Raw genomic sequence first — 23,966 nt, forward strand, 5'->3', positions numbered from 1 at the left:
GGAGGAGCGTAGCTCAGTTGGTGGAGTGCAGGCCCAACATGGACAAAACCTTTGGTTCAAACCCCAGCATGGAACAAATCGGGTGTGGCAGCACATACCAGAATAATAGTTCTTGGGAAATGGAAGCAGGAGGGAGCACCAGAAATTCAGGGTTATCTTTGGCTAAATACTAATTGTGAGATCAGCCTGGACTATGTGAAACCTTATCTCAAAAATCAATCAATCATCAATCAATCAAACTTGGATTCCTGTTATATAACAATGAGAAAATTTTAGAATGCAGGAAACATACATAGATACTCTGGTGTACTTGGTGCCCCCAAGGATTTGTGAAATACTTCAGAATGGAGTACAGGACATAGGCTTTCCCGAAGGTAGACACAAGCGCCTTCTCTACCTGACAGGTTTGTTTGCCTGCCTCACCCAGCCTGTGAGCATTCCATCTGCCCAAATCCCCCAGTGTTTTGGGAAATACCACACACAGTATGGTGATGCATCAGTCCTGGAATCAATCAAAGGCACTGCTTCCTGAAATGGCCTTCGAGCAAGTCCATGGAAAAGGCTGACAGCTATGCTAACCAATCATGTACCTTGACAGCTTTACTCCCTCTGGAATTCTAAAGCACCGCGAGTGCCCTGCAGGTCAAGGGAATGGTGATCTGTCTTTGTACAAATCTCATGTCAGGAATTCCCCTCTCTGGCTTCCTGGAAGGGAAGCACTACTTGTCTGCTGCTGAGAACTGGGGCTGGGCCTTGATTGTTAAGGTGACTAGAGGTCTGACAGGGTAAAGTGCCTAATCTCATCCCTGCCTCTCCTGGCACAGACGTTCCAGCCATTGTATCTCCTCTCACTAAGAGGTTTGCAGAAGGATGGGAGGTGATGAACAGCCTGGGTAAAATGTGATGGGTAAAACAAAAACTAATATCTGACCATTTGTCCCATATTTGGCCGTAAAACCCTTAATCTCTTTACATCTGTAAAAAGCAGGAGATCCAGTGAAAACTTTTAAGGAATACAACCATCCAGAGTGGCTCCCCTAGTGGAGAGCCTTCAGCTTGTTAACTTAAACCAATCCCTGGTATGCCAGTTTGGAAAGTTCATTGCCAGTCCTTAAAGAAATCCTTATGAACCTCAGGCTCTAAGATTTTCCTTGGGAAACCTATAGTGTAATTCTCCATATCGCAGGTGGGTGGAGAACTCTAACCACAGAAGTGAAGTCGCAGATTTTCAGTCGTGTAAGCAAGGACATCTTTGTACACTGGTTTTAGAGAAGCATGAAGGGAAAGACGGCACAGCGCTGCTCCTCCCCCATGTGAGCCTTTCCAAACCATCATCTCTCATTTAATTTTACTAGGCTGCATCGCAGATTCAACACTGTCTCCTTAAGAAACCAAGCACTACCAAAGGACAGGGAACTTTGAGAGATACTTTCACTTCAGCTTTTATTCTTCCCCTTACTCCTGAGCATAGACATTCAAAACTTTAAGCCTGCAAAAATATTCATTCAGGGTGGAGGGATCATATATACATTTAGGAAAAGACAAGAGCAAATACAGTCATCACCAGCAAAGAACACCTTTTTAATTTCTTGTGTCAATTTTAATTTTTAAAAATTTCTGCTTGGAGTTTTCATATGAAATAGTTTTAAAAATAAAAAAAAATGATGCCATAGGTTCGAAAGCTCTGCTATTTTAGGGTGAGTCTGAAGAACACATATATATGTTCCTTCCTATGTCAAGATGAGAAGGGGTTTAGTGCTCTTCAGAAAGTCTTTAAGAGTATAATACTAAGAAGTAATCTTTGAGAGTATTAGTTGATGCCCTGTTTTTAAATCCAGTCTGTTGGGCACAAACTACAAGGTCAATTGTGAGCAGATTAAAGTTAAGCAAATGATCAATGCAGGATTACATTTCACTCTTCAATTCCCATGTGAAATGTATGAGAAACCTCTGCTGCCAACGTGGCTGAAGCTGTAGCCACACTAATAACCAACATGTGTTATCATGAAGGTTGTAGATACGCCCTAAACTGAAAGCACACAGACCTAATTAGTGAGCTAAATTTATGCACATAGCTGAAACACTCTCAGCGTTTCAGTTCACAAAATATTTCTTCCAGCGCTGCTCATCCAGTCTCATCCAGATTCACCCTTCTCCCAGCCTTCTCCTCCAGATAAGAACACCAGCCCAAGGAGCCAGAGTTGACTCGACCCTGATGAATGAATGAAAACTGTTCAGTTCAGCATCCTCTGTGGTTTCCCCAAGGATGAACATCATTTCTGTAGGACAGCGACTAAAGCAAGGCAAGTGGTGCCTTCTTCTTGCCATGGGAAGCAAGGGTTTGAGCAAGGGCAACTAAAGTGAAAGTGGAAAGGGAAAAATCCAAGATTTCCAACAACTGTAACACTGTAGCAAAAGCCTGCATTTATATCATGTAATAGCTTCCTGCTTTCAACTTACTTACTAAATAGGGGTGTGTGTCTGTGTATGTGTGTGCCTATGTGTATAAGTATGTGAGTGCGTGCATGTGTCTGTGTGTGTCGATGTGTGTGTGTGTGTACTTCTGTATGTGTGTACATGTGCTTGGCAATGTACATGTGTTTGTGTCTGTGTGTGTGCATGAGTCTATGTGTATATGTATGTGAGTGTGTGCATGTGTCTGTGTATGTACGTGTATGTAAATGTGTGTGTGTACTCTGTGTGTGTGTGTGGGTATGTGTCTATGTGTGTCTGTGTGTACATGTGTATGTCCATGTGTCTATGTGTGTGTACTTGTGCTTATATGTGTATACATGTATATGTGCAATGTATGTGTGTACTTGCATGTGTGTGCATGTGCTTGTCTATGTGTGTATGGATATGTGCATGTATCTATATGTCTGACTGTGTGTGTGCATGTGTCTGTGTGTGTGCATGTGTTTATGGATGTGTGTGTGTGTAAGGGGTGGTGAAAATCCTGTTCCCCAACTGGTTCTTGATCGAGCAATAAAGATATTAGTGTCCAATGGCTGGGTGGAAGAGGTAGGACTTCCAGATTCCTGCAGGCAGGCCAGGAGACACAGGAGGAGGAAAGGAGATTCACCATGCTTCCAAGGGAGAGGGAGCTATCAGTCAAGTGAGGGTTCCCGTTGAGCATTGATTGCTTCCCCAACAGGGCATGGGGTAGCAGGCAGGAGATTAGAAATGCAACTAAGTTGAGGGCAGATTTAGAGGTGTTTAGGTAGGACTAAAGGTAACTGAGCAACTAAGCTGAGGTCAGATGTAAGGGCATTGAGCTGGGAGTGAAGGTAAGGGCATGGTAGCTGTAGGAGGCTTAGAAGTTCCTGGCCTTTGAACTGAAAGCATATTAAAAATAAGCTAACCTCTGTGTGTGTGTGTGTGAGTGCACACATGTTGAAACAAGGTATCACTTTGCAGTCCAGGCTGCCCTCAAACTCCCAACAGTTGGCCTATCTTAGCCTCCTGCAATGTGCTAGGATTACAGGTGTGAGCCATAATTGTGGGTTCTAAATATCTTTCTCAATGGACGTTCACATTCATTACTCCCATCAATTTCTAGTTGCTAACAAATAAATGCTGTTTATTAAATAATATCACCTGCCAAGCACCACGCTGAGAGAATCATACACACTTTTTCTATTTTAAGGCTTGTAACCCTTCTGTAAGAGAGACTCATTAGCCTCATTTCACAGGTGTGGGAAAGGAAGGCTATGGGGGGGAAGGGGGGTTGACTTTGGCATACAGCCTAGGTTGGAAAGATTTTTGTCCCTGTACTTAAGTTGTTCCTCATTTTGGTTACATTTATGATGAACTGCTTTCTGTCATTCACTTTTGGGCCAGGAACCTCCTGGAAAGAAAAATGTGTCTCCAGTTTGAAGAGTTCTTAAGTCCATAGGAAGGTGATCAACATAGTAGTAACATTATTACCTGCAGATACAAGTAATAATAAATGAAGTGGCAATTTGGGAACAGAAGACCTTATTAAAAACAGTGGAGCAAGGGCTTCCTAAGAGTGCAGAGCCTGAGCAAGTATGAAGATGTTCTTTTTACAAGAAGAACAGAATAAAGCAAAACCCTAATTTAGGTGTGTTCTGGAGACAGTGACTACATCAGTTCAGTGAAAGCAGAGTCCTCCCTAGTGCTGAAGAGGGGAAAAGTGGTGAATGTGGCCATGATACCCAGGCAATGAGAGCCATACGCTGGAATGACTTTTTTGAGACTCAAGTCACTGTACCAGTAGCCTTGGCATTATCCAGGGATCATGCTAAAAATACCCACCTCGTCCCACTGAAAAAGCAGCTCAGGAGACAGAGCCCAGTCATCTGTCCCTGCCATCACACGTTCTCCAGAGAATGCTGACATATGTCAGTTTGGATCACTTCTTTAAGAGAAATGGAGAATTATTAGAACCCTTAGTGGGGCAACGGGAGAAATGTGCTATTTTACAGAGATGAATTTGCAGAATAGATCAAAAAGGAGACCACCTGTAAATGTGCACCCTCCACAGAGCTCTGCCATGCATTTGTTAGAATGAGGCAGCATTTTTAGGAAATACAACATTAACCTGGGAAGAAGAACAGCACAGCTCCTTTTCTTTCCCACTTTTCTTAGAGGACGAACACACTGATAAAATTCTGATTTCTCTGATGAAAAAAAAAAAAAACACTTCACCTATAGCTTTTTTTTTTCATTTTTAATCACACTGTGATACTGTGAGAACTGCTTATTAAAATACACTTGTCTCAAAAACTTTCATAGGAATGGAAAAGAAAATTTTAATTAGATGTACTGTGTATAAAATCAAAATACACGGAAAATGACAGCCCTTACTAAATATAGTCAGTACCCTAAGAGATAATGACCAGAAATGACTGGGGAGTCTTTAAGAACTAACTACACACCTAAAAAAACCCAAAATGTTGGGTGTAAGACAGAAGGCAGAGTGACTTTTCAAGAGACTGTAACTTTTTTACTCTAAGTGAGTGCTGACCTTTAACAGAACCCACAGTCATTTACATTTAGTCCTATGAGGTTACATTTGCTCAAAGGATTTTTTTTTCCTATGAACGGCTTTCACAGCTAGTTTACAAGCACATAATAAAACAAATACAGTTTTCATTGTATAAATCATTCTGAGAAACGGCTTTAAAACTGGAAAAGGTCATTTTCTATATTCATTACTCTCTTCGCTAGATATGATTCTTATGACTTTTGGCTGAGAAAACAAAAGAAAACAAAACTCAAGCCCGCTTCAATAGACAATGGCTGTCAGCACAGGAGGCCTTGGGTGATTACTTGAAAGGAGAGCTACTCCTGATGTTCTGTGTGGTTAAAAACGTATGTGCATTTAACAAGTATTTGATGGATCCTATTTCGGGCAAGGCACAGAGTTGGTGACTCTGGCTGTAATTTGGCAGAGTAAGGAAGGGATTTTCTCCATTTCTCAGTATGTAGTTCTAGAACATATTAATGACCATGAAGAGCCTATGCCGCAGAAATTCTGTATTTTTAAATTAAGATGAAGACAAGTAATTCTAACCTGTACTGACCTCATCTTATTACTCATGGAATACCTAATAAATCATAATTTTATTCACTCTTTCTGTTAGTGCAGTTTTCAACAGCAGTTAATAAATCATCTTCATCTATTAAGTTTCTTGAGCCTACTACCCTTCCCACTGAAAGCTACTGAGTTCTTCTCAACACATTCTATGTTTAGGAACCCCAGGAGGACTGCATAATGAAGATGAGCCAAAGTTCTCAAAATGAGTGAATGCATACAGTTTATTAATTCTGAGCCAGCCATCAAAGACAGCATCCTTTATACTCCACAAAGGCCCCCCTTACATTTCTTAATAAGAATCCCATACAAAAATGCTGACTTGTGCTAATAACTCCTCCTCAAATCAGAATATGGGCTACTCAGGCATTCTAATTATGAACTGAAAACCTATAGTTGACTAGATAAAACATTCAACGCTGCCAGTTGACTACAAAAATAACATGCTTCAGAGATCAGCATCTTAAAAATGCTAAAATTACCACCATCTCAAACCACTACTTATAAAAATAATATACTACATTTATGTCAATCATTATTCATCATGTTAACACAGTTCAAAGCCAAATTTAAATAGACCTGGTGTCTAGCAGCCTATTCAAGATCTGAATAGAGACACATTTTCAAATATATAGTTCTTAACAATCTTACATACTGCAACTACAAACATTTGACTTGAAGAAATCAGCCAAAAATCACAACCCAGAAAGGTTCCCCAACCCTATCAACACCAAGCATTCCTTCAACTTAAAAACAACTTAGATAAAAGGCATGCTTTATACAACATCAAAGATCTGTAACCCACCAAAGGTTAGCTTGTTCTTTCACACTGAGGCAGATAAATGGTGACAAAGTTTAAATGCTGTCCTTTGGGTAAGCTTTCTGAAGAATTTGACTCTGTAAGGCTGACATTTGGGACAACATGAAAAAAGTCATTTCTTAAGCATGGTTGGACTATTTTTAACCTTCAACTATTATTTTAAATATTAACACACCAATGAGTCTAAACCAAAGAAAGTCTCTTCCACCACTCACAGATCTGCAGAGAAACAGGCAGCATAAGGGACCGAATGAAGAAAATCCCAACTTCAATTTAAAAGTGGAGACCAGCTAGTAAACTGGGATCAGCTTATGGAAAGTGGAATGATCCAACGCAAACCACTGTCTCATCACCTACAAAAAGTATAAAGATCCAATAAGCTGTCTTTAGTATACCATGGATGAAGGTAGAGATGGTTCAAGGGAACTACATCAGCCCAACCTACTTACAAGAAAAAGAGACAAAGTTACTAGACAAAGGCTTATCTTAATATTTGTTATATGAGGGCTGGAGAGATGGCTCAGAGGTTAGGAGCACTGACTGCTCTTCTGGAGGTCCTGAGTTCAATTCCCGGCAGCCACATGGTGGCTCACCACCATCTGTGGTGGAATCCGATGCCCTCTTCTGGTGTGCCTGAAGAGACCAATAGTCTACTCATGTAGATAGGGTAAATAAATAATTTTTTAAAAATTGTTATGTTAACAGCCAGGCGTGGTGGCACATGCCTTTAATCCTAGCACTCGGGAGGCAGAGTCAGGTGGATTTCTGAGTTCGAGGCCAGCCTGGTCTACAAAGTGAGTTCCAGGACAGCGAGGGCTACACAGAGAAACCCTGTCTTGAAAAAACAAAAAAAAAAAACAAAAAAAATTGTTATGTTAAAAAAAAAGAAGAAAGAAAGAAAAGAAAAGAAATGCTCAGGTCCAAAGAAATTGTATATCATGACGCTTTTATCTGACCAAATGTATTTTCAGAAAACAACAGAAGCAAATTATTGAAAGCACTTATATATAGCAGGGCCAAGCCTGTGTGTGAGGTAACATATTAGACAGAGATGGGGGTGGTGAATCTACCTATGACCTTTGCCTACACTTCAGCTGTCTTCGCAAAAACAGGCTTTGGTTTACAGTGAAAAAGCACAGAAAGATACTAGCCACTTCTAAAACGTATTTTCTCCCTTGCTAGAACAAATGTTAAAGAACAAGAATGTCTACTGAGCACATTCAATGGCGTAGACTTCGATCTGCTTCATATCCAAGAAGGGCAAAGTTTGAACAGCTGGAAACAAAAGTCTGAAATGGGGCACACATCCAGTGTGCTACCCTTAACTACATCTACAACTCTGTCTTCTTCAATTATGCCCTTACCAAAAAATAAAGCAAAACAAACAAACAAAAATAAAACAACACACAACTTGAATAAGCACAGGTATTTAGCAGTTTGAGCAAATATATTCCTGTGGAAGAAATACTAAGTTCAGACCACCATGACCTAAAGTTTAGCTCAAGAAAACTAGACTGTCACCCACAGAAAGGACCAGGAGTTCTAATATTTGTCTTTGAGGTTCTCTTGACCCTCAGGATATAGTGTTCCTCATGAGATCCTGAAAAGAGCATTCAATGAAGAAGGCTCTGACAAAACAGAGGCTCCTGCAACCACTGTGGTGTTTGCATGCCATGAGTTCATGTCTCAACCACAGTCATTCATAGGCCTATGTATAAATTACTGCCACACCCTTTCCTGTAAACTTTTGGCCTATGGAAATAGGCTTCCTCAGGAGTATGGCAACAAAACATGTCTTAGAGTATGTTGTACTATTATTAAGCCTCATTGTTTTAAAACTGGGTGTTATTTGTTTAGTTTCCATCTCAGTTCCAAACCTACCTTCATGCCAAGTTCTCATAAAAAACATACACAGGAGGATCTGGAGGTTAGACAATCTAATAAAAAAAACCATACAGAAATACATTAAAAATGAAAATAAAAGTTAACATCATGTTGCCTGCTATCAGAACTAAGAGAACAGTGCTACAACATGGGGGCTGGATATCTGCGAGGGGGTGGTGGTGGGAGGAAGGGAGGGAGGGAGGGACAGAGAGAGAGAGGGAGAGGGAGAGGGAGAGGGAGAGGGAGAGGGAGAGGGAGAGGGAGAGGGAGAGGGAGAGGGAGAGGGAGAGGGAGAGGGAGAGGGAGGGAGGGGGTGCATTTTCATCACAAATGCCAAGGAACCACAAAGGCAACTTGGGCTTTTTCATTTTATCTACCTGAGTTACATTAGGACTGCCAGGTTCTGGTTTACCAAACAGCTTCTGAAGGATTCAGAGGAGCACTGACTCCTAAATGCTCTTAAGTCTTAATCTCATTTGGTTTTCTTTCAGGTGCCTAATGATCACAGAAATCTTTATCAGGACACTGTGGAGGTGGGGTGGGGTGGCCCCTACTGTCTTAAAAGCAAATATCAGCGAGCATCACTTTTGCAGGAAATATGTGACACTGTTCCAACTCCCTCCAAGATGTTTTCAGCAGGGATTCTGGCTGCTGGCCTGCCAGTCAGGGCTGTGGGGGCAAGGAAGCCATAGGAAGGACCAGCCAGTCTCCCAAGTTCAGGCTCACATTAGAGTTTTGTATCATTATATGAACCGGCCTGGTCAGGCAGTGAACTGAACCCTTATACCCCATCTTTAGACACTAAGAACATGAAGTCCAATGGAGGAGCCCCACGGCTAATATTTACATATGATCACTGAACCACAAGATGTCTGAGCGCCTTTGGATCTGAAACCTGAAAAAACACATTTAATTCTGGAATCCTCAAAATGGCCAACAGCTACAAAATACAAGCAAATTGTACACATTCTATGTAAGCCTATCAGGTGACAGGCTTAGCTCTCATTATAGAGATTACCATAATTATACAATTTTTTTTTTGCCAGATCTAAAATGTATTTTCTTTTTACTTCTTTACGTCCCTCCAAGGACAAAACAAGGTAAAACTCACTTGGCTCAGTCTATTTTGAGGACTGATTTCAATACTTAGGGAGGCAGCTTGACTCTGACAGCCCTGAAGACAGTACTTCAGGGCAAGAAGATCTGACTGAGAAACGAATTCATCTTCCCCATATGCTCTGAAGAATATAAACAGATGTGTATGCATTGAGTATATACGTTTCAAGATGCTACAGGTTTGTTGGAAATTATCAATTTAAAAGAATTAGAGTTGACCACAGCACAGATGAAAAACACACCTATCTGGACAGATCATTTGGACAAACTGTACACCAAAACCTAATGTTAACTATTGTTACAACCGTCCTTAGGAATCTCATCGCTTTATCCATGGCTTATTACTTAGCACATGAAATGAAGTACTTGTAGAAGTAACAGCAATATGATAAAGCAAGAAGCATTTTCTGTATACCAATACCATGTCTCTTACCAATGTCAAGCTTTATGCACAAAATCACTTTTAAACCTCAAGGTCCAACAAAGTAGGTCCCAATATAATCCTCACATTACAAATGAGAAAAATGAAGTTCCAAGAGATTAAGGACCTTGGCAAAAGTCCCAGAGCTACTGCATTGTGATGACCCGAATCAGATCCAGGTAATTGTTTAGTCTAAGTATCCATTGTTCTGTCAAGTCACTGCAAGTGGCCTGAGCAAAAAAGGGGAAGACACTCAAGCCGACATTCCAGGACCTCCTCAAAGAGACAGAAAGGTCAGCTGATTGTGTGTGTGTGTTTAATGTATATATACCTCCTAAAACCTATTTAGTTCTCTTAACTGTCAAATCTTCTGCTATCTATAATACTATGTATGGGTGGAGAGCAGCTTGTAAATCTCCCCACATCATGGCACCCCCCCCTCTCTGGGCACCCACGTCTCTAATATATTACAACCGTCTTTGTTTCTCCCTTGCTTCTTTATAACTTTTCTACACAAAGGTATACAGTGTAATGGTTGCAAATGCTTCTACTCTCATAGAGAACTTTATAAACAGAGAAAAACCCATCGTATCACTCTTAGCCTATGTAGCTTTAACAACAATCTTCGGAGTCACAGTCATAGTTACGTTTTTAACTTACATAGTTAAGTACTAGAGTTGACCTAAAGCCAATAAAGTAAAATTTACAATAGGGCAGAGTTGAGTCACATCTGTTCTGTGCTTATTCTATTTTGGGGTCTCTAGAGAACAAACATGGTCCACCTGCTAATTCTCATCCTGAGAGTTTCATTTAGGAAGTGAAGTGTGAGGGGTCAGTGAACAGCACTCCCCAAGAACCTGGACTTCTATCCTCCATTCAGCTCTGTCACTAACTGGTGATTTTCAGAAAAATCTTAGAGTGCATGAGATAGGGTGTCCCTCAGGTCTCATGCAATTGTGGCATTTTATAATCTAATACATATGTTTGGGTGTAAAAAAAATTTTTTTTTAAAAATCCATAAGATTAGTATTTTCCTGGCAAGTTTCTGGTAACCAAAACAATAACTTTTAGAGTTTGTACAAAGGTCCTTTAAGAAAGCATGAGGAAGGGAAGTGATGGCTAGACAGTGACCATCAGGCAAGGCAGCAGGATACCAACAGAGGAAAAAGTTAGGAATACCCCCCCATACACACACACACACACAAACTATGTGTCTTCCTTAAATTACTAGACATATTCTTCTTCTCTTCCTTTAGTACATATTTAAGTCATTATGCCATCTATTTAGGTCATCGTGCCAATCCTTTCTGATCCGATTTTGACTAACCAATGTTTATGCATGATATAAAAGAAATTAAAAGCCTATTGGGCTGGGAGATAGATGTTAGGTCCTGGGCACATAGCATCCCCTCTACATTTTAGCCTTCATAGGCATCTGTACAAATTCTTCCCTCATGACCTTGACACACACACTGAAAGCCCTCCTTTAGTACAGCATTTATATATATATTAAGGGATTGAAAACATATTACAAGTATATAAGTTCTGCAGTAAAGTCAAAGAAAGTCTCTTAGAAAGGCATTTTTATACACATGAAGCCTTAGCATCCATTTCTGTAAGATGGCTCACCTGAGGACTGGTGCAGAGGTTTCAACACAGGGTCCATATTGTTAAGCTGCCTTTCAGAGCTTTTACTAAGTTCTAAGTCCCACACACAGCTCCTTTGTGTGAATCTTAGCTGCCTGAGACAATAACGTCAAGGTGTTCCCTTTATCGAACTTACAGAATGACTTGCAGCACATTAGACTGAAGGCAATTCAGACAAACTCACTTCTACTCCCAGTCTTTTCTTGCTTATATAACTTCAACAGTTAGCACCTACTCTCGTGTTTACACTGTTGGAAGCATGACTTATTCATCTTTCTGTTGAAGACAGAACCCTTTACAAATCTCTCTAGCTCCCTTGCTTTGGGATCCATGAGTGAGGCAGCTCACACCAGCATCAATTTAATGAGGGTCACCAAGGATCAGGGAGCCAGTGAACAGGTAAACAACCTGAAAGTATGCTAGCCCCTTGGGCCAGGACTTCAAAGAATAGCTTTATTACATTGTAAATGTCCTTTTCCACACTAAACCCACAAAATTCACCTGGAATGTTAAGCTTCAAAATAAAAGCATTTTTTTTTTCAATTTGTCAAGGTAACGTATTCTGACATCTGATCTTTGGAAAAGGGGCAAATAGTTAATATTTAACATAATCTGTAAACTGTGCTGAAGGATACACACACACACACACACACACACACACACACACACACATGCTTGCACCCCACTAGTGCTAGTGTAAAATGTAATAAAATGTGTTTTACTCATTAGCCATCAACGTGCATATTTCTTCATATCTCTGAATCTACAAATAGGTCAGGAATGAAAAACCTTCTCTTAAGAAACTGAGACGACAGCTGTGTCCAGAGCTGACAGGTCCTAAAGCCTCATGTGACAAACCCAAGACAACGAGCCTGCAGAACTCCATGCTCCAGAACTTATATTGTGGAGGGACTCCAGTCTGAGAAGGGCCACGTCTGTCACTCAGAATGCCCCTTAACTTCAGAAAAAGAAAAAGAAAATGTTCATTGTTCAGAGTAAATTAGGGCCTTCACCCTAAGGTACCCAGTAGGCTGTTTCCCTCCTCTACTCGCCAGCCCCTCCAAATCTTTTAAAAACTTGTCAATTAAAAAAGAATGATGTAAAGGGAAATAGAGTATATTCCTAATAATTCCACGAAACTATTTAACTTCTTAAAACCATAGGATAACTTGAGTACAGATTTATAGAGATCAAATAAATATGCATCTGGCATATATCATAAGGCAGGGGAATTCCAGGATAAATGTTTTCTCCAGGTTTCAGGAAAGGGTTGTGATAAAATTGTGGGAATATGGAGTGGGAAGAGGAAAGTTTACATTAAATCCACCATTACTGGTATTAGTAGAATTCACTCAGTTCGTTTTGGTGGAGGTAATGCTCCTTTAAAGTTAGCAGCCTACCTCCCCTAAGACACAGACTTATCAAAAATCCAATGTGGTATGAACAATACAATTATGTTAGCATTACAAAAACAGTGTAAATGGTTCTTGAACTAAATGTATAAAAGTGAAAGCTTGACTCAAATTCAATCCTATAGCTTCTAAATTTTAACTATAAAAGTTTTAGTGCATTCAAGTGCGATTAAAGAATAAAGTATAAAGACAACTAGAACATACAGAAATAGGGCAAAGGGCTGGGGCCACAGCAGGTAGCCCAGAGTAAGGCAAATAGAACCTAAATGTATAAAGTTGAAGTCTACTGTGTCATCAACAACTTCTCTTCTCCATGACCAAATACCAGGTCCTTTACAACAGCGTGAGTTGAGGATAAGGGGGTGGGGCAATAAAATTCATTATACATGTGTCCAAAGCTGACAGAGAATAATTTTAAAAAGGAGAATAGCATGAGCTATTGCTTTTGGTTTACAAAGAACTATATTTGAACTATTCGAATGGAAAAACTATTTCAACTCTCCCCTTGTCCTGTTGGCCTTTGACTAAATACTGAAGCATATCACGTTGACTTCTTAGGGTTTTTTTGTAACTGCATGAAATTTTAAAGATCATGTTTAGTTCTAACACTTTATATGAAACTGGGCAGTTTAAACTAGGTTCTAAGATGTTGCAACCACATGACAGATGCTACATAAACTTCCTTGGCCTGGTTAATTAGGTTCTTGTGATTTAGAGGCATAGATAAGGAAGGACTATGAGCTGGTGGTTATACAGACTGCCAAAATGCAACTCTCAGAGGACTACCACCAGGCATGGTGTCTAGTCGCAACCCACTTTCAGTCATTAATGGTCTGCTTCTTAATGCTTTAGTGTTTACAATCACTTCTTCCTACAGCTTCAGCCCACACTAACTTCCCACTCATGAATTCAGAGCATGCCATTCATGGATTACTGTCTTCAAACAGCAGCAGCAGATGCTGATCATTTGAGGGTAAATCTAATGGTCCGTATTGACTAAGGAGTCTAAGAGGGAGGGGTGAAAAGATGTTTTGGAAGAAGCAGAAATGTGTCCCATTCTCTCAGAAGGGTAGGACTGTTGAGATTTCACAGAGAGGAAAAGCTGTCCGAGAAAGCAGCTCAGGAACTTGCTCAGTGACACCTTACCTGATCTCATCTGGTCTCATTCACCTCCTATGGCAACCAACCTGCCTCTATCCCTCTATCCCTCTATCCCTCTATCCCTCTATCCCGTAGCCACTTTCAGTCTCTGCAGCCTCCACAGTTCTGTTTACTCCCTCACAATGCTATCACAACCCTTTCCTGATAATGGATCCCATAGCAAAACAATGTCTTCACAAAAATATTACATCCATTGATAATGTACTTTAGAGGATGGATCCAGAGTTGGAATGCTATGCTTTTCCATAGTTCTTCAGGACTGGATTCCCAGGAAAACACAGAGAAAACAGCCTGGAAGGACACATGTCCCCAGAGTCTGGTAACTGGGAAGCTTCTGCTCCTTCATTCAGGTCTCAACTTGGTCATCAATGGCTTCTTGAGCTGTCATTCCTCAGTTTCACCTTTGAAATGACAGACTGAAAGGATTTTCTAGGGTTCCTTCGCCTTTAAGCTTACAGAAACCAATCACATGTTGAGAGTAAAAATAACCACAAAGAAATTACACAGGATATACCAAAGTCCATGTTTGCTCTAGATTAACTTTGTCACTGAGCTGCTGTGCAGGCTGACCTGTTGCATCACAGAGAACACCCCCCTTCTTTCTGACAATGTTCTAGAAACACAGAAAACAGTAGATCTGTGTGTGTGAGACTGTGTGTGTGTATGTGTGTGTGATGTTTTAAATCAGTAAAAGACAGTATGTGGCCCATGACACAAGGTCTCAGGTTTCAAGTTTACAGCCTGTTACACACACCTGGCAGGGAGGGCCACATGACTGAACAAGGGGAGTGCATTGGCTCACTGTTATAACCTGTGTCTCATGTGTGATTGATGCCCTGTGTTTACAGTCAGCTTCAATTTCAAACCACCTGCAAGCCTCTCTAAAGGGGAAGGCTGCTCAGTATCTGCACAATGACTGCAGGGTAGACTAACTGCAGCCAGCAAGGAGGAGGCAGCTATCTCCTGCGCCCCGTGTATTCACTCACCTCTGCCTCTTATAGCTTAAGCTCAACACAGCATGCAAGTTCAATGGGATTCAGCCCCGGATCCTAACTGGTCACTTATCCTAAGGTAGTAAAAGGAAAAACGTGTAGCTTTTGGCACGGCGGTGGAAGCGGAGACCTCCCTTGCCCTTGCATGATAATGTTGAAGCCCTAAGTTCCAATCGTTTATCAAACCTCCCAGAAAACAGCAGCGTGAGTGGGATTTCTGGCAGGCTTTACTCACTCACCTCTTTGATCTTTGCCCTCTTCTCACGGATGGTGGCGTCAGCGGGCTCCCGGTTCTCTACCCCGATGGGGGGCAGGAAGTCCATCTTGGGCAAGCCCCCAAACAGATTCTTGCTACGCAGCTGGTCCTGGGCCACCTTTTCCTTCTCCAGCAGAATGTCTCTTTGGATCTCCTCCGGCAGCTTCTGCAGGGTCTCCTTGGCTTCCCTGAGAGCCCGCTCGTGGTTTTCGCGGATCCTGGCTAAGTTGTCCTCCAGTCCAGCTCCAGGGTCCCCAGGCACGCCTTCCTCGCGGTGCCTGACTCTCCCCTCGGCGGCATCCTCGGCACGCGCCCCGAGCCCGGGCTTGTGCTCCGCCGGCGGCTGCAAGGCAGGGTTGGAGTGGAACAGGACCCCGCTGAGCAGCTTGGAGGAGTCAGGCAGGAAGAAGATTGCCCCGAAGCAGAGCGTGATGAAGGCGCTGAACACCAGCAGCAGCACGAACTTCTCGGTGAGGCGGAAGGCGGCGGGGCCAGACCCCTTCCTCCCGCCGCCAAGCCCCCCGCCCAGGCCACCGCCCAGGCCGCCGCCCCCGGGGCTACTGAAGAGCGGCAACAGGCCCCCAACAGGCATTGCTCCGGAGGTTGTAGCCGCCGGCTGACAGTCTGTCCAGGGGCCGGGCGCCGAGCCGCTCAGCAGCCAAACTTCGCTGCCGCCGGCCGTCAGCGGCTGCGGGGACGGTTCTTGCGCATCCAGGCCGCCCAGAGCGCGTGTCTGGGCTTCGGGTCTCCCCGCTTGAAGCGGCTCCCCTCTGGCGATCCTCGCCGGGGCGGCTCCTTTGGCAAACAGGCACGCGAGGCAAACCGCTGGCTGCAGCCCCTGTTGGGGGGAGAGGAGACAGTAAAAGCGCAGTGGTTAGGAAGGTGCTGAGAAAGTTTCCAGTGGGGTCTCCGCCCTCCCCTGGTCCTGGGATCCGCAGGACCGTATCTCGGCAGGCAACCCCGGGGTCCAGCCGCGGGCACCACCCTCAGAGCCCACTTTGGACTTGGGGTGAAGTTTTCCAGCCGCGGAGGCAGGGTGTCCCGCGCACATCTGGGTCAGCACAGCGGGCACCTCGGTGGCAAGGGCGGCGCACCTCTGGGCAGCAAGGGCGCCGCGTGTGTAGGGGGTTCGTCAACTTCTCCAGCTGCCCATCTCCGGGCGCGTCCCGGCGGGTGGTGGCACGCGTATAGCCCGGTGGCTCTGAGGCCCCGGGACACTGCTCAGGTGAGCGAGCGCACCGACCTGCTGGCGTGAGCCAGCGAACCAGGCACCGTACTGCCCTCCGTCGCGGCCCCGCCGTGCACTAATAGCACTGCCGGTCTCCGAGCGGTCGGAAACGAGGGCGGTGACGCGTCCGGAGAGTGACAGCGCGTCCGGGCCAATCTTACGCCTCCCAGGGTCCCGCGGGGGTGGAGCCGAGGCGGGGAGGGGGCCGCGCGGGGCGGGGAGTTTACGGGAAGCGCTGCCTCTCCGGGACCGGGCAGAGGCGGGGAGGTCGCGGCTCCCCTGGGCGCCCGAGGACTGGATCTGCGCCCGGGAGCTGGGTTAAGACTCGCCCGGAGGACCAGAGCCGGAGTTGGTCCGAGCTTATTCCGCCCAAAACCTATTCAAGTCGAAGCCCCAAAGGTGGTGAATCCCCGAGTGACCACTACAATGCGGTAGCGCCAGCTTGCCCCAGTACTCGCAATTGGCGATCCCGAAGAGCATGCAGAGGATTGCGGGAGCAAGCTGTGGTTTTGAAGTGGTTTTGAAGTCTTTTCTCCAACCACTCCTTATTACCCAAGACAGGGATTCCCCAGTGCCCAATAATTCTCAAATCCAAAGTCTCCAGGCTCCCCCACAAAGCTTTTGAGCTCTCTGCTCTACCTCGCTAAGAGCCTTTTTACATCCTTGGCGACTTGGGGTTTGGGGACTGCTTGGGGCTCTAAGTATACACCCTCTTCCCCTTACAAGAAACAACAACAACAACAACAAAAGTTGTATGACTCCCCCACACTCCCCCACCCCACCCCCACTTTCTAAATTCATTTACCTCATCGCAGTTGGTCAAATTTTCCATTCAAAGAAGACAGTTTTATGCTGCCAGAGCTCCAAGCAATAAATTGAACCCTGTTGAAATTAAGTCTTGGATGCGACAACTCCCAGCGAAGGCAAGACTTGGTCCAACAGAGATTGTTTTCAACACAGCCTTACAGTATTCAGTCTCATGGAATGCCATGGAGACTGGCTCCACCTCCCATGACATCGATTGGAATGCCCTGCTGATATTGCATAGATCTACATTTTGACCTGGCTGGGAACCCCCTGCCTGGGGTGAAGAGACAAGAAAACATTTCCCAAACTGTGTTATGAATCCCCTGTTGCTCCACAAAGAAACAGTTACCAGAGGGAAATTTGACTGACTTCCCACTCCTGAAAGCTGGTTTGTAGCAGCTCTGTTTACCCTCAACCTTCTCCGGAAACATGATTTTAAAGTTTGCCCTTTACTTGTCTTAAACCAGAGGAAAACAGCTGGCAACTTCCAGGATAGTGCCCACAGCACAGTTGTTTCCAGGTGTTGGGCTGTGTGCATAAAATAAAAAAGCCAAGTCAGAAATCCTAAGGTCGTTTTCGTTTAAATGTTAATTATTATTTTTAGCAATCATTGTTTGTTGTGTATTGGGCTTGTGCAAATGAGCCAGTAACACAGTCAGAAGTTCTGGTTAATAAGAAATTATGGCTTGATAAATGTGACTTCATAGCTTGATTATTTTGATACTTGCTATGAAATTCTATGCCCAGAAGAGTGCAGCATATCCAAGCAGGGTAATAGATTTAGCTCTAAAAATGAAAGCAATAATGTTTTCTTTTAATGACGAAAAGGTAAATTTCTTTCAAAGTACATTTGTAGGTTGTGCTTAGGCTGAAAACCTAATGACTGAAATAATAGTGTTTATTCTCAATGAGACCCTTGAAACAGCTACCTCACAGAAAGGAAGACAGATCCCTAGAAACGGGGGCTAACTCCTGAGGAAGCCAGTTGCTTTCTTTCTGGTCATTTGGTGATGGTAATTGTACTGCCATTATTTTTCCAACTATGTTTTAAAAATGGGATTATTTTTAAAGAGACAGGAATACCTATGAACTTTGATTTAATTTGGTATATGTATTCCAGAAAGCAATAAAATCCACCTTTAAGTATATGTACAAGGATATGACAGAGAAGTCTTAACTAATTCTGTTTCTAAACTCCTTACTCTTGACTCCAAATCAGTCTGGGAATTTAGGATACTGCCTGCAGTGGATGCATTAAAAAATTAGCACATCGATTAAGGTTGATTTTCTCTTTGGAAATTTAAATTATATATATATATATATATATATATATATATATATATATATATTATTTCTAAACTTTTAAGGGGACTGTTCTTTTTATTTTGGTTCACTTTTGTGAAACTTACTTTAAGATTCCTCCATCCCACCCCACCCCACCCCCAGTTTATCATTAGATATAGGTTTATTGTAATTAATGTTTGGTTTTGATAATCTACTAAACAAAGAGTTAGCCTGTGTGATGGAATATAAGTCCACATTCAAAGTTGAGAACGTGTTGAGAAATGCCCATACTTGAGCTACAGAAAGTTTGAAACAGACTCACAGTGGAGTTATTTTAAGGCATATGCTAATGAAATCTGCCTTGCAAATCTCTTTAAATAGCCACCCAAGGCCCCTTGTGTGTATAGGAAGCAGGGAGGACAGAGAGCAGGTAAGAATGAGCATGCTATAGCGGGCTGCCAAGGTGTCTTGATCTCAGTGCTTAGAGCTCTTCATCTTCTCTCTCAGAAAAACATGGAGATGGAAAATGAATGAGACTGCTTCCAGTTTCTCAAGCCATGAATCCTTATTCTGTCCCTTGAGTGAAGGCTGCAGCTTACCTACCTGAAGGAATGCCTTGATCTTTGTGAACCCAGTGGTTTTGACAGGACTACTGTTTACTCATTGTGAATGGGCTAGCATAAACTTGGTCTGTCTGTCTGTCTGTCTGTCTGTCTGTCTGTCTCTCTCTCTCTCTCTCTCTCTCTCTCTTTATCTCTCAGCTAGTCCTTCTGATGTAAAGCTCCATTGTCCTGTTTGCCACTTACCTATAAGTGAGTTCTCACTTTATCTCTCTTTCAGTACCTTTTTCTCAGTGTCTTTCTTTAACAATTTGTAGATACTTATGTTTTGAAATTTTAAGAATAGTCAAAGCATTCTGTGGTTAATATGGCTACTTGAATTTCAGAGTTTTTTTTTTTTTTTCAAAAATAAATGAACAAATGGTAGATTTAGCATTTATAGTACCATAATTGTAAGCACGACTCAAGAAAACTGGCAATATTTTAGCAAGTTAATAGTGTTGTAAAAAGCAGTGCATGGAGGCTGGTGAGATGGCTCAGTGGTTAAGAGCACTGACTGCTCTTCTGGAGGTCCTGAGTTCAAATCATAGCAACCACTTGGTGGCTCAAAACCAAATATAATGAAATCTGAAGACAGCTACAGCGTACTTACATATAATAAACAAAATCTTTAAAAAAAGAAAAAAAAAGCAGGGCAGTGGTGGCGCACACCTTTAATTCCAGCACTCAGGAGGCAGAGACAGGCGGATTTCTGAGTTCGAGGCCAGCCTGGTCTACAAAATGAGTTCCAGGACATCCAGGGCTATACAGAGAAACCCTGTCTCAAAAAAACCAAACCAAACCAAACCAAACCAAACCAACCACCCAAACAAAAAAGCAGTGCATTTTTAAAAATGAAAGCACTAAAAGCTTTCTTGGGCATTTTTTTCAATCCTCAAGTTATAATTCTATGAAAGATTTTTTTAAAGGTACTAATATTTGTTTGGATTCAAAAGTAAAATACATCTCAATGAATAAGTAGATTTGATGTAGATAACTATTACTGAATATTTTTAACAACTTACATCCCTGATTCATAGAGTTTCTAATTTACTTCAAATCCAGGTCAGAATGGCTCTTGAGTTTTTATTTTAAAAGTAAAATGTAATCTCAAGAAAATAGTTTATTGTGAAAGTTAATCTTGACATTTCAATACTTCAATGGACAATCCTGAATTTTACATTAACTTTCACAAAACAATTAATTAAAGACTTTAAGGAAACAATCAGTAATATTGGTACTTAAATTGGAGGGCATAGTCTATTTATAATACCGAGTTTTTGTTTTTTCTTCCCCTATATTTACTTTGGAATGGCTAAAGTAGTAGAATACTGTCATAGAAATCCTGTTACCCTGCAAATAAGAAAGGAAGGAGTAGCTATACAGAGTTGAACCCTTATGCCCACCTTGACTCTGCGGGACCAAGTTAAGACATCTATTTTTGTTTTAGCAGTTACTTAAAGATATCAGAAGTCCCCAATTTTAAAACATCCTATAGCAGAAATATTTGTCAACTGGCTTTGAGGAACTTCCCATGGAATTCTCCGTAGAAAGGAAGTTGTAAATGGTGCTTTGGCTTGCCAGTATCCTCTATGAAAGTGTGGGGCTCTACAGAAGTCTACAAAAGTGTTGGAGGAAGATACTATTACAATGCCAGTGGTCAATGTAGCATTATAAGTTTTCATTCAGTTTGAACATTGGAGCTTGAAGCCAAAATGCCTTTAAAGAAGAAAAGTGATGATAGTCTCAGAGAAAGTTCTCAAGTTTCAGGATGAGAATGGTGTATGGAAGTTCTCAGATGTAGTTTCCATGAGATTAACCAAGAGCCTGAATAAAATAAGCCTGTAGAGTACCTGGGCAAGGGTTTGAACGAGAAATTTATTATTGAAGACATTGTATGCCCTTGGTTTTGTGACCATGGCACATGAGTTGCCTGTGTTCTGTAGCTCTTGTACTATATCTGCAGCATTGTTATGGATTTTAAGCAAAATGTTTGAAGTGATGTCTGGCATAGTAGGCACTGAAGAAGTTTAAATAAATTTCTCCCTTTCCCTTGTAATAGAATTAATGCTAGGCCTGGAAAAAGAAAGGTATCTGTTGGATTCTCAAACGAATGATACTACAGGAGGGAGCAAGAAAGACATTATGGATGTGTCTGTAATAAATAGCCTGCAAATAACTTCCACCCCAGGAAGGGATACATTGGCACCTCCATCCAGCTGTGCCCCGGAGAGAGCTATGTGGCATTCCCCCTCTCTTTGTATAGGCAGAATCAATACTAAGGCACCATAAACCTTGAGAAAGTGTGAGTGATAGCAAAGTCTCAAAATGAGCAAAATGACATTCATGACAGTGCTTGAAGAATCTGAAGCCAAGGGTTCTGGGCAGAAAATCTTCATAGGGGATGTTAACAGTAGCCATTAAGGACTTGAGAAGATACGTTAATGGCTTGAGAAGATACTATTTCAACAGAGTGAAACAAAGAGCAAATCTCTCTCCAAGAATAGGGAAAGATAATTTTGTCCTTTCTTAGTTTTGAATACATTATAAATATTTTAAAATAGTTTTTTCTTGAAAAATAACATTTATTCCATTTTCTGTTTGAGAAAAGATCTTATGCTGGTTCAGAAAAAAATAGAAAAATAGAACTCAGGATTGAAAGATTTTGATACACTATTCTGCCCAATTGAAATATTTTTCATGAAATAAAGTGAAATAAAACTATGTATGTCCACTCTTATTTTGGAGAAATAGTCTGCAAGCACGACACAAGAGCACTTGCCTTCCGTTTTTTCATTGAAAAGTAAGCATGCTGTTTGTACAATATGTTCAGTCTTTCTTATTGTCCTTGAAGGCAGAATCTTGACTTCACCCAGGTTCTCTGTGGCAAGAAATTCACTTGTGGTTCTTTGTTGATATAGCTTTTTTTTTTTCAAGTTCATTTGGTTTATTTGTGTCCACTATAACATATAAAGTCACCTAGAGATGAAATCAAAGTTCATCTGTGTTGTAGGCAATGCCTGAGCAGATTCTACTTGCTGAATGTGCGACTTGTAGCCTATACATTTGTTGAAATGAATACTGTTCTGGACTATGACAATGTGAGTGAGAGAGAGAGAGAGAGAGAGAGACAGAGACAGAGACAGAGACAGAGACAGAGACAGACAGAGAGAGAGAGAGAGGCAGAGAGAGACAGAGAGACAAAGAGACAGACACAAGACAGAGAGACAGAGAGACAGAGACAGAGACATAGAGACAAGACAGAGAGACAGAAACAGAGATTGTCACAAGAGAACCAAAAGAAAAAACTTCAAATCACTGACCCATGTATCCCATAGACTTAGTTATCTGGATATGGCAGGGTCTTATGTATAGTTTCTAAAAATCATTGGAGTATAAATATAACTTATTAGCTTATGAGATACTCAAGTTTATCCCAAATATTAAATTGACATAATACTGTCTATTCTTACAATACTATTATGTCCTCAATAGTGATAAACAGGAAATGAAAGCAATCAAGTGCCCCTAAATGCCATTCAATTTGCATCATTAACATTAAAATCCATGTATATCTCTAGCAAGAAATTAATTTAATATATTTAAGGTAGGCATTATAAAGAATTTATTAATGTAGGACTAAGTTTGTTTATTACATAGGCATTATAGAGTAGAGTAAGTTATGATAAACGCAAGAAAAACTTGTTTGTACAAAGATTCTTGGTTACTTCAAAGTTCCATATAGTGTGTCATTAAGTGAATTTTATTAACTGTATGTGGTTTTATCACCTCCATTTTCCTTTAAAAATGTTTGAAGAATGTAAAATGGCGCAGCTGCTGTGGAAAACAGTCTGGCAGCACCTCCAAAGGATAAATATAGAGTTGCCATATGATCTGGCAATTCTACTCTTAGGTACCCAGCCAAAAGAACTGAAAATATATGTGCACACAAAAGTCTGTGTGTGAAAGCTCATGGCAACCGTATTCACAATAGGCAAAATGGGGAAGCAGCACAAATGTCCACTCACTGATGAATGGACAAACAAATGTAAATCCATACAAGAAAAAGGTATTCAGCAAAACAGAACTGCAGTAGGGACACACAGTACAAGGACCATGTGGCCCTTGCCCAACTTTTCCTACAGATGCTGTTCTCAGAGACCATGGAAAATGTCTAGAGTAGGGATGTACACAGGGGTGGGAAGCCAATGCCTGGTTGTCTGGGGCAGAGTGGATGGAAAGGTGTAAGATCAATATTAAAGTAAGGAAGGGAAGAAGGGAGGGAGGGAGAGAGGGAGGGAGGGAGGGAGGGAGGGAGGGAGGGAGGGAGGGAGGGAGGGAGGGAGGAAGGAAAGAAGGGAGGAAGGAAGGAAGGAAGGAAGGAAGGAAGGAAGGAAGGAAGGAAGGAAGGAAGGAAGGAAGGAAGGAAGGAAAGTTTGTGGACAATAATGGCTACCTGACAGTGAATACATTAACATTTCTATTCAATTTTAGGGATTTTTCAAAATGTGAATTATAGTTCAATGGGTATGCAAAATATTTTCCTTTCAGAACTCACTTAGAAGAGTCTTTAGAACCATGATATATCTACTAACGAGATTAAGTTGACACACTAAATAGAGACATGATATATGACAGTGCAAGAACTCATAAGTAAAGAAATATCTCCACAGACAGAAGAAATAACCATGTTCTCAAGTTGATTCTATATCTGTATCTGTATCTCTATCTCTATCTCTATATCTCTATCATCTCTATCTCTATCTCTATCATCTGTAT

At 41.8% G+C, this 23,966-nt stretch overlaps 1 protein-coding gene across 2 annotated transcripts in view; it reads right to left on the minus strand.

The window, feature by feature from the left end:
* Window positions 1-17,474, minus strand: part of Man1a1 (mannosidase alpha class 1A member 1) — a 172,776-nt gene extending 155,302 nt beyond the window's left edge. Inside the window, exons 1-2 of one of the 2 annotated variants that reach the window (XM_021173671.3) lie at window positions 17,303-17,474; window positions 15,253-16,107 (exon numbers count right to left, since the gene is read on the minus strand). In XM_021173671.3, coding sequence (XP_021029330.1) covers window positions 15,253-16,107; window positions 17,303-17,329 — 882 coding nt within the window. In that variant the 5' untranslated portion in view covers window positions 17,330-17,474. Of the gene's footprint in view, window positions 1-15,252; window positions 16,108-16,363; window positions 16,590-17,302 lie in introns of those variants that run through there. The other variant, XM_021173672.3, reaches the window with a different exon arrangement.
* Window positions 17,475-23,966: the final 6,492 nt, after the last annotated feature.

Source organism: Mus caroli, unplaced genomic scaffold, assembly GCF_978045245.1.
Source record: "Mus caroli unplaced genomic scaffold, Mus_caroli_1 scaffold_9, whole genome shotgun sequence".
NCBI lineage: Eukaryota > Metazoa > Chordata > Mammalia > Rodentia > Muridae > Mus > Mus caroli.